Raw genomic sequence first — 13,532 nt, forward strand, 5'->3', positions numbered from 1 at the left:
GTTCCTGGAGGGTTTGTAAACATTCACAGAAGGTGAATCTGTTGCTACAGCTTTCACTCTGACAAAAACAGGGAAACACTATTGTATATTGTCCGTAGTTCCTGGAGGGTTTGTAAACATTCACAGAAGGTGAATCTGTTGCTACAGCTTTCACTCTGACAAAAACAGGGAAACACTATTGTATATTGTCCGTAGTTCCTGGAGGGTTTGTAAACATTCACAGAAGGTGAATCTGTTGCTACAGCTTTCACTCTGACAAAAACAGGGAAACACTATTTATTCTCTTTGTATTTGTACAAAGTCTGTGACATCAGGTGTGAGAGAGGAAAGTGACTGGCGCCATCCGTCTCTGTATTTGTCTGTAATCAGGGAACATACTCATAGAACAAGGTGATTGCATGCCATGGGAATAATACGCACTTCATATGTGGCAAAATAGATTCGGTAATGTTTGCTGTGAATTCACTTTTTTCACTTGTTTCGTAAAACAATTTAGATTTGTTATTACAATGTAGAAAATAACATGTTAACTTAAAAAGCACAAAGTCAATAGAATAGAATATATTGTCCATTTGTTTGACATGTTTCCTTTGTCTTCTGCTGAGGACACACGTTAAGAGAAACAGCTGAGTGTAGAACCCCTAGAGCTGTTTTGGGTGTGAAGTGTCTTGCTCAAGGGCACAATAGCAGTGGATAGTATCTTAAACCAGCAGCCCCCCGGATGCTAGGACACCTCCACTTTTCTCACAGCATCTTTCTGGCTATTGGTCCACCCCTCTAAGTGGATTTCAAGAAGTTGCCTTTTTGGGCTCCTGCTGTTGGAGAAATAAAATCTCATTGCGGATGTCAACTTTTACTGGAGTTTCAGCTTTCTGCATTCCAAACCCAGTTCTTTTGAAAAAGCTCTTACGTATGGATATAACTAGCCATTAGGATGCCAGCTCCTCCCACCACTCCTGCTGTGACAAGTCCTCCTGCTAGTATTTCTGCAGGTGCCAAGGCACAAGCCACTCGTTCCTGCTCCTACTGCAGCGACTACAGACATTTTTTCAACCACTTTCTTTAATCTCATCCTCTCAGGACTTTCTTTGAGCCTCCTGGTACATCAAATCAGATTGTATTCATCAGGTAGCCTAGTGGTAAAGTGCGTTGGGCCAGCAACTGAAAGGTTGCTGGTTCAAATCCTGAACTAACTAGGTGAAAAATCTATCAATGTGCTCTTGAGCAAGTCACTTAAACTTAGTTGCTCTGGATAAGAGATTGGTAAAATGCACGTGCCTTGTGAACAACAGTTGTAGACTAACAGTGAAATGCTTCCTTATGTGCTCTTCCCAACAAAACAGAGAGATATAAATAATAGCAAAGTAATAGCATGTAGTAATAATAACAAATAAACAATGAGTCATAGGAAATGATGGTGGAAACATTATGTACAAAAAAAATACAAATCACACAAAATGGACCCAACTTATTGGGGTAGTGCTGTCCATTATTCTCCTCTATCTTCCTTAGCAGCTCTGTCACCTGTGTCTGGCCATCTCTGGCTTTATTATTGAAGACATGAGATCTATCATCATCACCTAAAGGAGTGTCAGAGGCTCCTTGCCCTCTTAAAGAAACACCTCCACTGCTTTTCCTTCCAGCTGATCCACTCTAGTGAATATTATTACAGTGTGGTGTGAGGCCTCTTTTCCAAAGTTCTTCTGGATCCACTTCACTGCATCCGGCATCTCCGCTGTGTGTTTCCCAACGCCAATCACCAGAAGAAACGCATGGGGTTCTGGGACTGACAATTTGATCCAATTTCCTATGTCACTTTTCATTTCCTTTAATGACTGAGGTGTATCAGAGTCCCACTGTGTCAGTCACATGAACATCCCTCTCATCCGCCTCGCCACTATGTTTCTGATACTGTGGTCACAGACTCTGTAGAGAAATACACTTGAAATGCCTCTCTCCCCAGGATGGTGTTTCCAGTTGCACTCTTCCCTGCTCCAGTCTCACCCACCAGAACAATCATCAGCAGCTTATAAACGGAATCTGTTTATAACACCCAATAAAACAGAACCCAATGCTGAATTGTCCTGTTGTGAATCAAGACTCGAAACCACAGCAACAGTTCTTCACTGTATGTCTAATATTCTGTACACACTGTAAAAGAGTAATGGTGAATCATGTGACAATACCTCAACTTCCTCTTCATAAGTGGGAGGGATCTTCTATGCTTCCATATGCGATGTTTGTGGTCTACAGGCACAGTGAGGAACAATCAAAACCACTTAAAGAGCCCGAATGTCACATAAAAAAGTGAACATGTGATGTTGACAGGCCTGTTATTACAAGCACACCTGGTCCATCCCTGTTAAAGTTTTAAACAATAATCAACAGCATCATCTTAGGGGGGTTAGGGCGGAGACGTGGTGAAGTGGGGACGGAAAAATGGCGATAGACTCACAGATGGCTGGAGGGAGTTCCAGAGGTTGGGTTTAGCCCCGGAGAAGTCCCTGTTGCTGAAGCTCTGGACTTTGGACCTGGGGACAACAAGGTGGCCTGCTGTGGTAGAACGGGGTGATCATGTGGGTTGGTAGGGAAGAAGGTCAGAGAGGTCAGCGGGGGCAAGGTAGTGGAGAGCTTCGTAGGTCAGGAAGAGGATCTTGTATTCGTTGCATGCGGAGACCGGGAGCCAGTGGAGTTCACGGAAGACGGGGGTGACGTGCTGCCAGAACTTAGTATGTATGAGGAGTCTGGCTGCAGAGTTCTGAACCATTTGGAGTTTATGGAGGGAACTTGAGTTGATGGCGGAGAGGAATGAGTTGAAATTGTCGAGTCGAGAGGAGATGAATGCATGGATGAGGGTTTCAGGACGGGAGTCCTTAGTAATGTTACAGAGGCGGAAGGATAAGGATTTGACAGTCTGTCTGATGGGGTGGTCGAAGGAGAGGGAGGAGTCCAGGATAACGCCAAGGTTGTGAGCGTGGGTGAGGGTAAGGTTGCCAATGTAACGGATGTGAAACGGCTAGCTTAGTTAGCGATGCTCGCTAAATAGCATTTCAATCGGTGACGTCACTTGCTCTGAGACCTTGAAGTAGTAGTTCCCCTTGCTCTGCAAGGGCCGCGGCTTTTGTGGAGCGATGGGTAACGATTCTTCGTGGGTGACTGTTGATGTGTGCAGAGGGTCCCTGGTTCGCGCCCAGGTATGGGCGAGGGGACGGTCTAAAGTTATACTGTTACACCACCTTCGCTGAGTGTTTTTTTTGTTTGTTTGGGTTTCTCTCTTATAGGTCTACAGTACCTGTGCAATGGGGTCTCACGATACAATTAGCGTTAATATTGACATTTTCTATTGCCCCATAGTTTGTAAAGTCCCCCCCCCCCCCCCCCCCCACACGCAAACAGGGAACGTCCTAAGGACATTAGACGATGTTCCCATCAGGTCCCTTTTAGGGTTTCAGCGAAACGTTATCCCACAGGCATTCTTAGAACATGACGTTTACCTCGGTACCATAAGGGGAGGTCCAAGTTTGGTCACATCAGAACCTTAACAGCATTCAGATTCAGTCAAAGCCAGAACAGTTAGTGGCAATCAGCAACAAATATTGTGATTAATTTAGGATGACTGCATCCTAAATCCCAAATGGCACCCTATTCCCTATATAGTGCATGTATATTTGGTCAAAGTAGAGCCCTATGTAGAGAATAGGGTGCCATTTGGGACGCAGGTATGATTCACCCTCAGAGGTTTGGGAATGGAAATGTTCTGGTCTTCTATGCTAACTCCAGAGTGAGAACAGATGGCCTTGGTAAAGATGTTAATAATGACTATTCTCATATCAGCATTGTAAATATCCCCCCCAAAATCTGGCTGCAATTATTTTTTTATGAGCTATTTTTCGTTGAAAGCGAGAGAAAAAAAGCCCAATTTAAAAACTGTGGGTGTTTGATGTGCTCTAATCCCAAACGTTGTTTTAAATTAGAAAAGGGGACAATGCCACCACTGTAATCTATATAGGATGTGTCTCAAAAGGTCCTTTATTCCCTACATGGAGCATTACTAATCTCTACATAGAACACTGTGTGTATGTGTGTGTGTGTGTGTGTGTGTGTGTGTGTGTGTGTGTGTGTGTGTGTGTGTGTGTGTGTGTGTGTGTGTGTGTGTGTGTGTGTGTGTGTGTGTGTGTGTGTGTGTGTGTGTGTGTGTGTGTGTGTGTGTGTGTGTACATGTGTGTACATGTGTGGTAAAAAGTGTGTGTTTGTGTGTTTGTGTTTGTCATGCTGTATAGAGACACACAATCAGAGTGATTGCAATGATTGATTGCAATTACTATCTTATGTTTCCATACAGTATGCCTATGGCAGAGCAGCAGTCTTGACAAATAGACAGGATGTTGTATTATTCAACCGTTATTCATTCTTCACTCTCCAATGGCTTCTATCAACATAACTGTTTTCAAGAGACAGGGCCTACTTGACAGTCAGATGACAAGTGTATAAATATTTTCTTTATTCCTCTAAGATAATTGGACTTTGGGGTAGTTTATTGAATAATTCATTATCATATTGTTGCAGCAGCCAAAGGCAGAGGAATTATGCCATTGTTCAGTAGCGCATTGACTCTTCAGAGCAACGTGCTGCTATTATAGCGCAGGTTGGAGAGGCGTGGGCTACTACCGATCCCCTATGAGTGAGGCTTTGATGTTCGCACAGACGGGCTCTTTACCAGTGCGTCCCGCTGCTATAGGCTTGGCATGAATGGCATTCTCTATTGGTGGCTGTGCGTACACGTAGAGGAGCGCTAGCGCGGGATAAGGGTTGGCGCCTGAGGTTCATATTTTACACTTTTTAAGGAATTAAATATCAGTCAACCCAACCCGGCTGTAAATTTCGCTCGGACATGATGGATTTATGACAAACTGCATGCCTTTTCTGATGGAGTTGGATTGACGACTGACTCATTTGAGCGTCCATGCGTGTTATATTTGTAGAGATGTGTTTTATCCCTTATTCTAGAGCTGATGTTGTAGGACAAGTTTCGGACACCAAAATGTGTATATTTTTTATTTTCATATTATCAACTTTAGAAATATGTCAGTCGCTGGCCCCTCGGAACGTTTATACAAATCACTGGGCAGTGCGTATTGCAGGGGGACAAGAAGAAGCGGATAAACTTGCTGCTAAATATGGTTATAATAATTATGGACAGGTAAGACCATTACCGTGTTTTTATTTTGTGCAGCGCGACCTGTTATGATTCCCTCTTTCTGCTTTGCGGATCAATAGTCTAATGTTTTGTCGAGTTCAGCTGCTGAACTTCGATACAGTAGGCTGGCTATTTGTCGATCATAATGCAGAGACATTCATAGAGGAATCAAAGAAAAGTGACGTGTGCGATTATTATCCGTGTCTGGCAAGCACCTGAACCCCAGCGCCAAATGTACAGCTTTCGGAGTTACAGAGCGATTTTCAGTTGGCAACACAAACGCACCAGCGCCACTGAAGTACATTCTTTTCAGGCCGTTCACTTATGGGCAATGGTCACGTTGCACTGTCCATATACAACGAGACTAAACATGACGCTGTAACTATACAACGTGTTGTAGACTACAATAGGCTTGTGCACGATGATCAACATTGGAAATGGCGCTGTGCCAAAAAAGGAAGTGCTCAAATTTGTAATATTGGGTCATTTTCATTTCCCAAATTTGAAAAGGACTACATTCCAACTTGGTACACTATTGATGTTTTCACTTTAAGGATGTTATATATGACTGGAATGGGTTTACTTAATTATAATAGTGGATTTGTTCTGCTCTTGTTTTAGCCATAATAGGCCTTTACAATCCTTCCCAGGGGGTAAAGCAGTGATTATCCAGATTATTTTTAAGAGGAGTGTCCCACAGCATGGCTTCTGTTGCAGCCTTCTTATTGAAGTTGACCACATGCTATAAACAGCAATAAATGATCATGTGGTCTTGACATTTTAGTATTGTCTCCCATTGGGATTCACCCCCTATGGAACTTCCTAACGGATCTTAATTTGAATTTACTGACAGGGGATAGATACCCTTGCAGAATTCATGCAGACTGTGAAGATGACAAGCTTGTGGATGGGGGAGAAAGCAGTAGATAATCTATAGATTATTGACATGAATCTGAGGATAACAAGTCATTTAGGAGTACGGACGTGGCCCACATAACTACTGTAGCCTAACAGATGACACATTTATTCAGGGTATAAGGATTGACACAGTGTTTGCATGATTCAGAGAAGTGTGACATCTGAAATTTACGTTTATTCAATGGACCTTTGACCTTTTATGTTGTGACATTTTATATCTGCAGCGTCTGTGTACACTCAGCTTGCTATCTAGGCAATCATTCCAAATTCCTAAGAACTGACAGACTTGAATGGAGAGGGAGAGAGAAAGGCAGAGGGTGAGAAAGAGGGGAGAAATGGAGTGAGAACAGCAGAGTGAGAGAAAGAGGGAAAGAGAGAGTTGAAATGAGTGGGGGAGACATATCGAGCAAGAGACAGAGAGAGAAAGAGGCTGAAATGACAAATGAGTGAGAACAAGACAGAGGGAAAGAGATGAAGGGAGGTAGCGAAAGGTTGAGCGAGAGAGAGTGTTAAAGAAGTCCTGGTTCAGATAATAACGCGCCTCAGTGCCAGAAGTGCACATGTGCTCTGGGAATCCTGCCCGCATTTTTGGTGCAAAGTCACAAGAGAAAAAAAAATCCTATTTATTACTTCACGTGCTTTGGATCTGAAATGGTTATTTTCCTCAGAGTAAGCAACATTAGCAGAAAAAGTCCTTCTGTACAAATGTAGGATCTTAAGTTGATCACCATGTTGCAGGAGACAAAACCTTGTTTATTTGAGGTTTAAAAAGGCTTCTGAAGTTTGTAATTTCCACTTTGAAAATTCAGACTCGACTTTCCCTTACAAAAATTGTATCAACCCCCTACAAAAATGTCCATGAATTCTAATCCACATAATAATGAACTTGTCCCGTTGCTGCAGGATTATTTTCCTGCTGTAGTAAACTGGCTCACATTAAGATCCTACATCTGTATGTGTTCACAAACTTCGCATTGTTGGATACCGGTGCAAACATGTTTTTTCTCAGAACAATGTAGGCTGTTTGGTCTTAGGTAATCCTTAGATAACCAATATCATGTACTGTATATCGATTTGCATTGATGTACAGACAGTAACATACAATACAATTATATTTGATCACTTCACTGCATACTCTATATCTCACTTTACTGTAGAATGCAGATTTAAGCTGGCGTTACCCTGTCTGCTGCCCACCATGATCATTTGTATGTATACTGTAAAGATTGTAGTGTATTTTATTTTTCTTCTTCTTCTTCTTCTCGCTGCAACCCTACTGTTTGTTTTCATGTTGTTGCTGTCCAGATCGGGAGTCTGGAGGACCATTACCATTTCCACCACAGCAGAGTGGTGCGCAGAGCAGCTTTCTCCACTAGGGGCGCTCACTCCTTCATCCAGATGGACCCAAGGGTGAGACATCTACTTGGTAGTTACTTGGGGTGAATCCTAACCTAGAATTTTCACATAGTGGTCTATTTTCGTCATGTGAAAACTGGTGCATTTGCATTTTCCAGCCCTAACACCAGGTTCGGCAATTTACCTGTCAAACATCAGCACACTTGTGCTCAGATGGAGGGGTTGGAAATATTTGAGGTGTGTCCTTAAAAACATGATCCAAAGTGCTAATTTCAGGCAGTGCTGGTAGGGATATTTAAGACCGACCTAAAGCTGGTTTCAGCAGTAACGTAGATGGTTATGACATTAATATTGACAGCAGAAACACAGCCTATCCAGCCGTGACGCACACTGTCCATATGAACATGGAACAAGAGGAGCCTGATGTGCTTTTGGAGTCTGAATACTTCCTATTTAGAAACACAGCCTATCCAGCCGTGACGCACACTGTCCATATGAACATGGAACAAGAGGAGCCTGATGTGCTTTTGGAGTCTGAATACTTCCTATTTAGAAACACAGCCTATCCAGCCGTGACGCACACTGTCCATATGAACATGGAACAAGAGGAGCCTGATGTGCTTTTGGAGTCTGAATACTTCCTATTTAGAAACACAAAAAACGTGCTTTTCCCCATTTTCTTTCATTTGCTTTAAAACCAAGCATAGCCTCCTCTCAATTAAGGCTTTTTTTCTGCCCAAATCAATCGCAAAGTAGTCAAGACTGTCGATAAAGGGTTTGGCTCCCGAGACCACTTGGAGATAAATCTTAATCACCAAAGCTTTATTAAAATGTAAAGTTTGAGAGGAGTAAAACGGTGAGCTGACATTCTCTTTTTATGTCTGCATTGTAGGCAGGCCCACATTATTTTAGCCATGCAGGTCCCGTTTAGCTTTTGTGTAAACCCCTCCATAGTCTGCGTTGTTTTAATATTATATGCCCAAGGGAAGAAATGTTGGTGCCTGTAAGTGTGACATAGCCTATTTTAAAAAAGTTGTGTCTTTTGTTGTTTCATTCTCTTTTTAGGCCTTATCAATAATACATTTCATCTTGCTTATTGACAATGTTTTGCATGTCCATGCTCAGCTATAATGCAATTTGCTGTAGACCTAGTCCCTATATCAGTGTGAATTCTATTGAAGCCATGCCATTACTTAGAACAATGCTGACTGCAAATGGGTTCAAGTTCATCTATTTAGCAAAGATGGAATAGATAGGTGTACATGTTGTTATTTCGTATCTGTAAGCCATTTAACTAACTATAACGGACAAATATTGGCATTGGACTTGATTCCAAGGCAAGACATAAAAGATAATAAATACACAACTTGAAGCAACCACAAGTTTAGCCATGGAGCACATTCTGATTGGCCAGTGAGGGGCCAAGCCTTGACACACCCACAACTTGGTAATTCATCAAAACCCAGCCCTTTCCAGCCAAAGCCAGCAAGTCCCCAGATAATTGTAGTAGTGAAAAACGTGTACAAGTCTATTAATATGTATGTGTGAATTGTAAATGTGTTTTTTGCATATCCTAACTCCACCTGAGACACCTTCGGAGAGTGGGGTCACGGCCAGGGTCTGTTATCACTTTCAGCAACCCGGGAGCAACAGATGAGCAAGTACCAGAGGAGGCTGGTGGGATGAGCTATAGGAGGAATCAATGCAACGGTATCACACACATCAAACATATGGAAACCACATGTTTGACTCCGTTCCAATTATTCTGTTCTTGCCATTACAATGAGGTCGTCCTCCTATAGCTACTCCCACCAGCATCCACTGGCAAATACATAGTCACAACAGTATAACGTTAGTCACAAAAGATGAGCAAACACATGAGCTTAGGGATAGTTCCCTCGAAATTCAAATGTACATGATTTTCCACTTAGCTTGGCTGTTGTTGATTCTCTAAGACAGCTGTTGATATTTGCTTCTGTAGCAGGAGCCTACTGGGGCATGGAAGCCTGTGACATCATCAGCTCTTGTGCTCTGCTACAGATTTTGACTCATGTCTCTGGGTTAGAAATGTGGCAGACAGATGAAATATTTAATGGTAAAGAGCAAAACTTCATATTTGAAGTGGAATTTCCCTTTAAAGTTGGAATCCTTAACTTCTTATGGCTGCAGGGGCAGTATTGAGTAGCTTGGATGAAAGGTGCCCAGAGGTGCACAGAGTAAACTGCCTGCTCCTCAGTCCCAGTTGCTAATATATGCATATTATTATTAGCATTGGATAGAAAACACTCTGAAGTTTCTATAACTGTTTGAAAGATGTCTGTGACTATAACAGAACTCATATGGCAGGCAAAGACCTGAGAAGAAATCCAAACAAGAAGTGGGAAATATTGAGTCCGTCTTCTAAGACTGGCGCAAGGGTTGAACTAGTGTTATGGATACGGTAATGGTTAGGAGTTAAAATCCCATTTGTCGCCAGAAAGTCTTGTACCTCTGTTCTTCCGACCACTTCAGCCCAGCTGTTTTACAGACGCAGCCCGCACACAGAGTTGGGTCTTTAACATACCTAACATAGTGATAGTTGACAGACCATTTTTCCACTCAAGTGTCTCTCTCCCTGCATGCCCAGATCTCACCATTTACTCTGTCTGGATGAAACATAAGCAGAGAGACTGACACGCACACACACACACACACACACACACGCACACGCACACGCATGCGCATGCGCACACACACATGCACACACGCACACACACACACACACACACACACACACACACATACACATACACACACACACACACACACACACACACACACACACACACACACACACACACACACACACACACACACACACACACACACACACACACACACACACACACACACACACACACACACACACACACACACACACACACAGGGACCAAGAGAAGGCAATCCAATCAAAATCCTATCAGAACCTCGAGACAGATACACTTGGATAGATACATAGATACATGTACCCATCACCTGTATCACATCAGGCCCATCAGGTATTACTGGAGGCCTCCTACCACCCTCCACTTATAGCCTACAGGCAGCTTTAAGAATAAAAGTTGCAGCTGTTTGGGGAGCCTCTCCTCTGGCCTTCTCCCTGAGATTATCTCACTCAGACAGGCAGGATCTCAAGAGTAATAAAAGCCAAAGCCCAAAGTCTGGAGCTCCTCGACAGAGCTCATCCTGATCATATCACGCTCTAAGCCCTGTGTGTTTAAATGAAAGGTTGGGGCTGATGCCTAGAAACCAATTTTACCTCTGTCAGGCCTCTGATTTGCTGTCCCCCCCCCCAGCCTGTGTGATTTCACCACCAACCACTGTCACAACATAACTTATCAAGAAGAGAAATCTAAACACGTCATCTATATGGTTTCTGGGCCTCTCACCACAACCACTGGCCTACTACAGTAGGCTATATACAGTAGTTAATAAGATAGGACAGGTTTCCCGGATACAGATTAAACCTAGTCCTGGAGTTTAAAGCTATTTCAATTGATATTCTCCATTGAGCATGCTTTTAAGTCTATGGCCAGGCTTAATCTGTGTCTGGGAAACGGGCCCATTGTGTACAATTAACTCCTAATATGCAATGGTTTGAGACTGCTATGAAGGCATGCACTGAATCGGAGCATGCAGACACCACATGCAATTAAAACACGTCTTTGAATTGGGACCGCACTGCACGTAAACAGAGTGTGTACGTATGCAGGGTGCTTTGTGAATTTGTATTTCAATATGTTTATCACATGGATTAAGAATAGATAGGATGGCTCCCAAATGCCCCCTGTTCCCTATGTAGTGCAATACCTTTGACAGGAGCCCTATGCGCCTTGGTTAAAAGTAGTGCTCTACATAGCAAACAGGGTTCCATTTGGGACAGATAAGTAGTCATTCATTCCAATTTGCAAATCGACAAACGTGTTTGTTTGTTAATGTGTGTAAAACCCATATCCATCCATGCAAGCCACAGTGTCCCTATGGTCTCTCTACTGTGTGTGTGTGTGTGTGTGTGTGTGTGTGTGTGTGTGTGTGTGTGTGTGTGTGTGTGTGTGTGTGTGTGATGTCTTTTTAGGTTGACTGGGTCCAACAGCAGCTAGTGAAGCAGAGAGTAAAGAGATACATCAAAAGCGACACCAGAAGCCCTGACCCCAACTTCGTCCACTTCAACGACCCCAAATGGTCCAACATGTGGTATATTGTAAGTACACTACATATCTACCATCTATCCTCACTGGAGTCATATATGTAGTAGTACTTGAAATAATTGAATCAAGGAATAAATAAAAATCAGGGTCATATTCATTAGGGCACGCAGTGGAAAACTTTACTCGGCCCTGGTCAAAAGTAGTGCATTATCTAGGGAATAGAGTGCCATTTTGGACGAACCCAAACGAGTGCCCTCACTTCTCCTTGACACCATGGATCCCCCTGTTTAAGGTGCACCACTATTCCCTGAACATGTTTTTGTCACCACACGAGTCTAATACAAACTGCCTTGAGCTAATGCATCTCTGCGGCTATGGTCCGGTCGTCTTTTAGTAATTAAACCAGGTTGACGATAAGAGCTTTGGGTCGGAACTCAAGTGTGAAATTGTCCAGAGCCTGCAGTTCTGTTGTCTACTCGGGAGAAGTGTCCGAACTTCTCAGGGCTCAGGGTAAATCTGGGGTTAGGATGGATTAGATGCTATAGAGGCGATGGATGTGGGCAAAATGATTCACTACCTGAATGTGCACTACATGGCAAGAATGGAACTGTTGCCTATGCTGGGGATGGGCCTCCGCTTTGGCATTCCGTGGGAGAAGACATTTTTAAACAGACAGATGGCCTATAATGGTTTCTCTCCCACAGAGCTTACGTTGTATATCTCTTTATCCTATATCTCATGCCAGAGTCTGTTGGGGCGAGTGTTTAACATGCATACTAAAAATAGGAGTCAAGGGGCAGAATCCTAATGCTCTTTAAGAAACGTGGGCTGGGTAAATGTAGGGGAAGTGCTGGGTTGTGATACTGGGTTTGGATCCAGACCTGGTTCTCTTAAATACTTTGAGCATTTGATAGATTAAGCCTGCCTGGAATGCCAGATGGGAAGAGTTGACACTTGTTGGACTATTCTGTTCCATTGTGCCAGACAAGCTAAATCAAGCACTGTTAAAGTATTTGAAAGAAAACACATTATGTGAACCCAGATCTTTTGGAGGGGATTGGGTGATATAACATATAGAGAGACGATAATGGATGGAGAATTTATACTCAGGGTCATGTTTGTCTCACATCATCCTAATGCTGGGTGAGTTCAGAAGGGCACACCTTATCAAAATGTTTTGCAACAGAAAATGAAAATCTGTGTTCCTATTGGACAATATCTGGTAGTACCTCCCAGATGAATTCTGTTTTGAAACCTTTTGTACCTATTTAACACGACCCTAGTATCCTGCCAGACAGTTTCACTCATCTGAGGGGAACAAAATTTGCTCTTCAATGTCCCCACATTCAAATTAGGAAGTGGGATGCAAAGATAAAAAAATGACAAACTCAAGGACAACCAAGCCATCGCTGTTGAATAAAGGTAACTTATTTGTCATTTTTAAGGTTGTCAGTGACACATCGGTTGACATGACAGATATACGTACTGATTAACCTAGGACCCCAGTCTGACCACTCCTCTGTTTCCTATTAACATTGTGTGTGTCCTCTGTGGTCCTCTTCCTCAGCACTGTACAGACAAGAACAATCGCTGTCGGTCAGAGATGAACATTCTGGCAGCGTGGCAGAGAGGCTACACGGGCAAGAACGTGGTGGTCACCATCCTGGACGACGGCATCGAGAGGAACCACCCTGACCTGGCACAGAACTATGTAAGTATACTATTGGGGTCTCTTCACATAGTCAAAAGTTTTGTTCACATATTCCTAGCACACAATGACTACATCAAGCTTGTGACTCTGAACTCATTGGATACATTTGCATTTTGTTTGGGTTGTGTTTTGGGTTGTGTTTTGGGTTGTGTTTTGGGTTGTG

General features: G+C 43.0%; 1 protein-coding gene across 1 annotated transcript in view; it reads left to right on the forward strand.

Moving 5' to 3' along the window:
• Positions 1–4,414: 4,414 nt before the first annotated feature.
• Positions 4,415–13,532, forward strand: part of LOC139411649 (proprotein convertase subtilisin/kexin type 6-like) — a 93,530-nt gene continuing 84,412 nt past the window's right edge. The window contains exons 1-4 of the mRNA XM_071158257.1: positions 4,415–5,200; positions 7,421–7,525; positions 11,586–11,711; positions 13,226–13,369. Coding sequence (XP_071014358.1) covers positions 4,964–5,200; positions 7,421–7,525; positions 11,586–11,711; positions 13,226–13,369 — 612 coding nt within the window. The 5' untranslated portion in view covers positions 4,415–4,963. The remainder of the gene's footprint in view (positions 5,201–7,420; positions 7,526–11,585; positions 11,712–13,225; positions 13,370–13,532) is intronic.

This window comes from Oncorhynchus clarkii, chromosome 6 (assembly GCF_045791955.1).
Source record: "Oncorhynchus clarkii lewisi isolate Uvic-CL-2024 chromosome 6, UVic_Ocla_1.0, whole genome shotgun sequence".
Taxonomy (NCBI): Eukaryota; Metazoa; Chordata; class Actinopteri; order Salmoniformes; family Salmonidae; genus Oncorhynchus; species Oncorhynchus clarkii.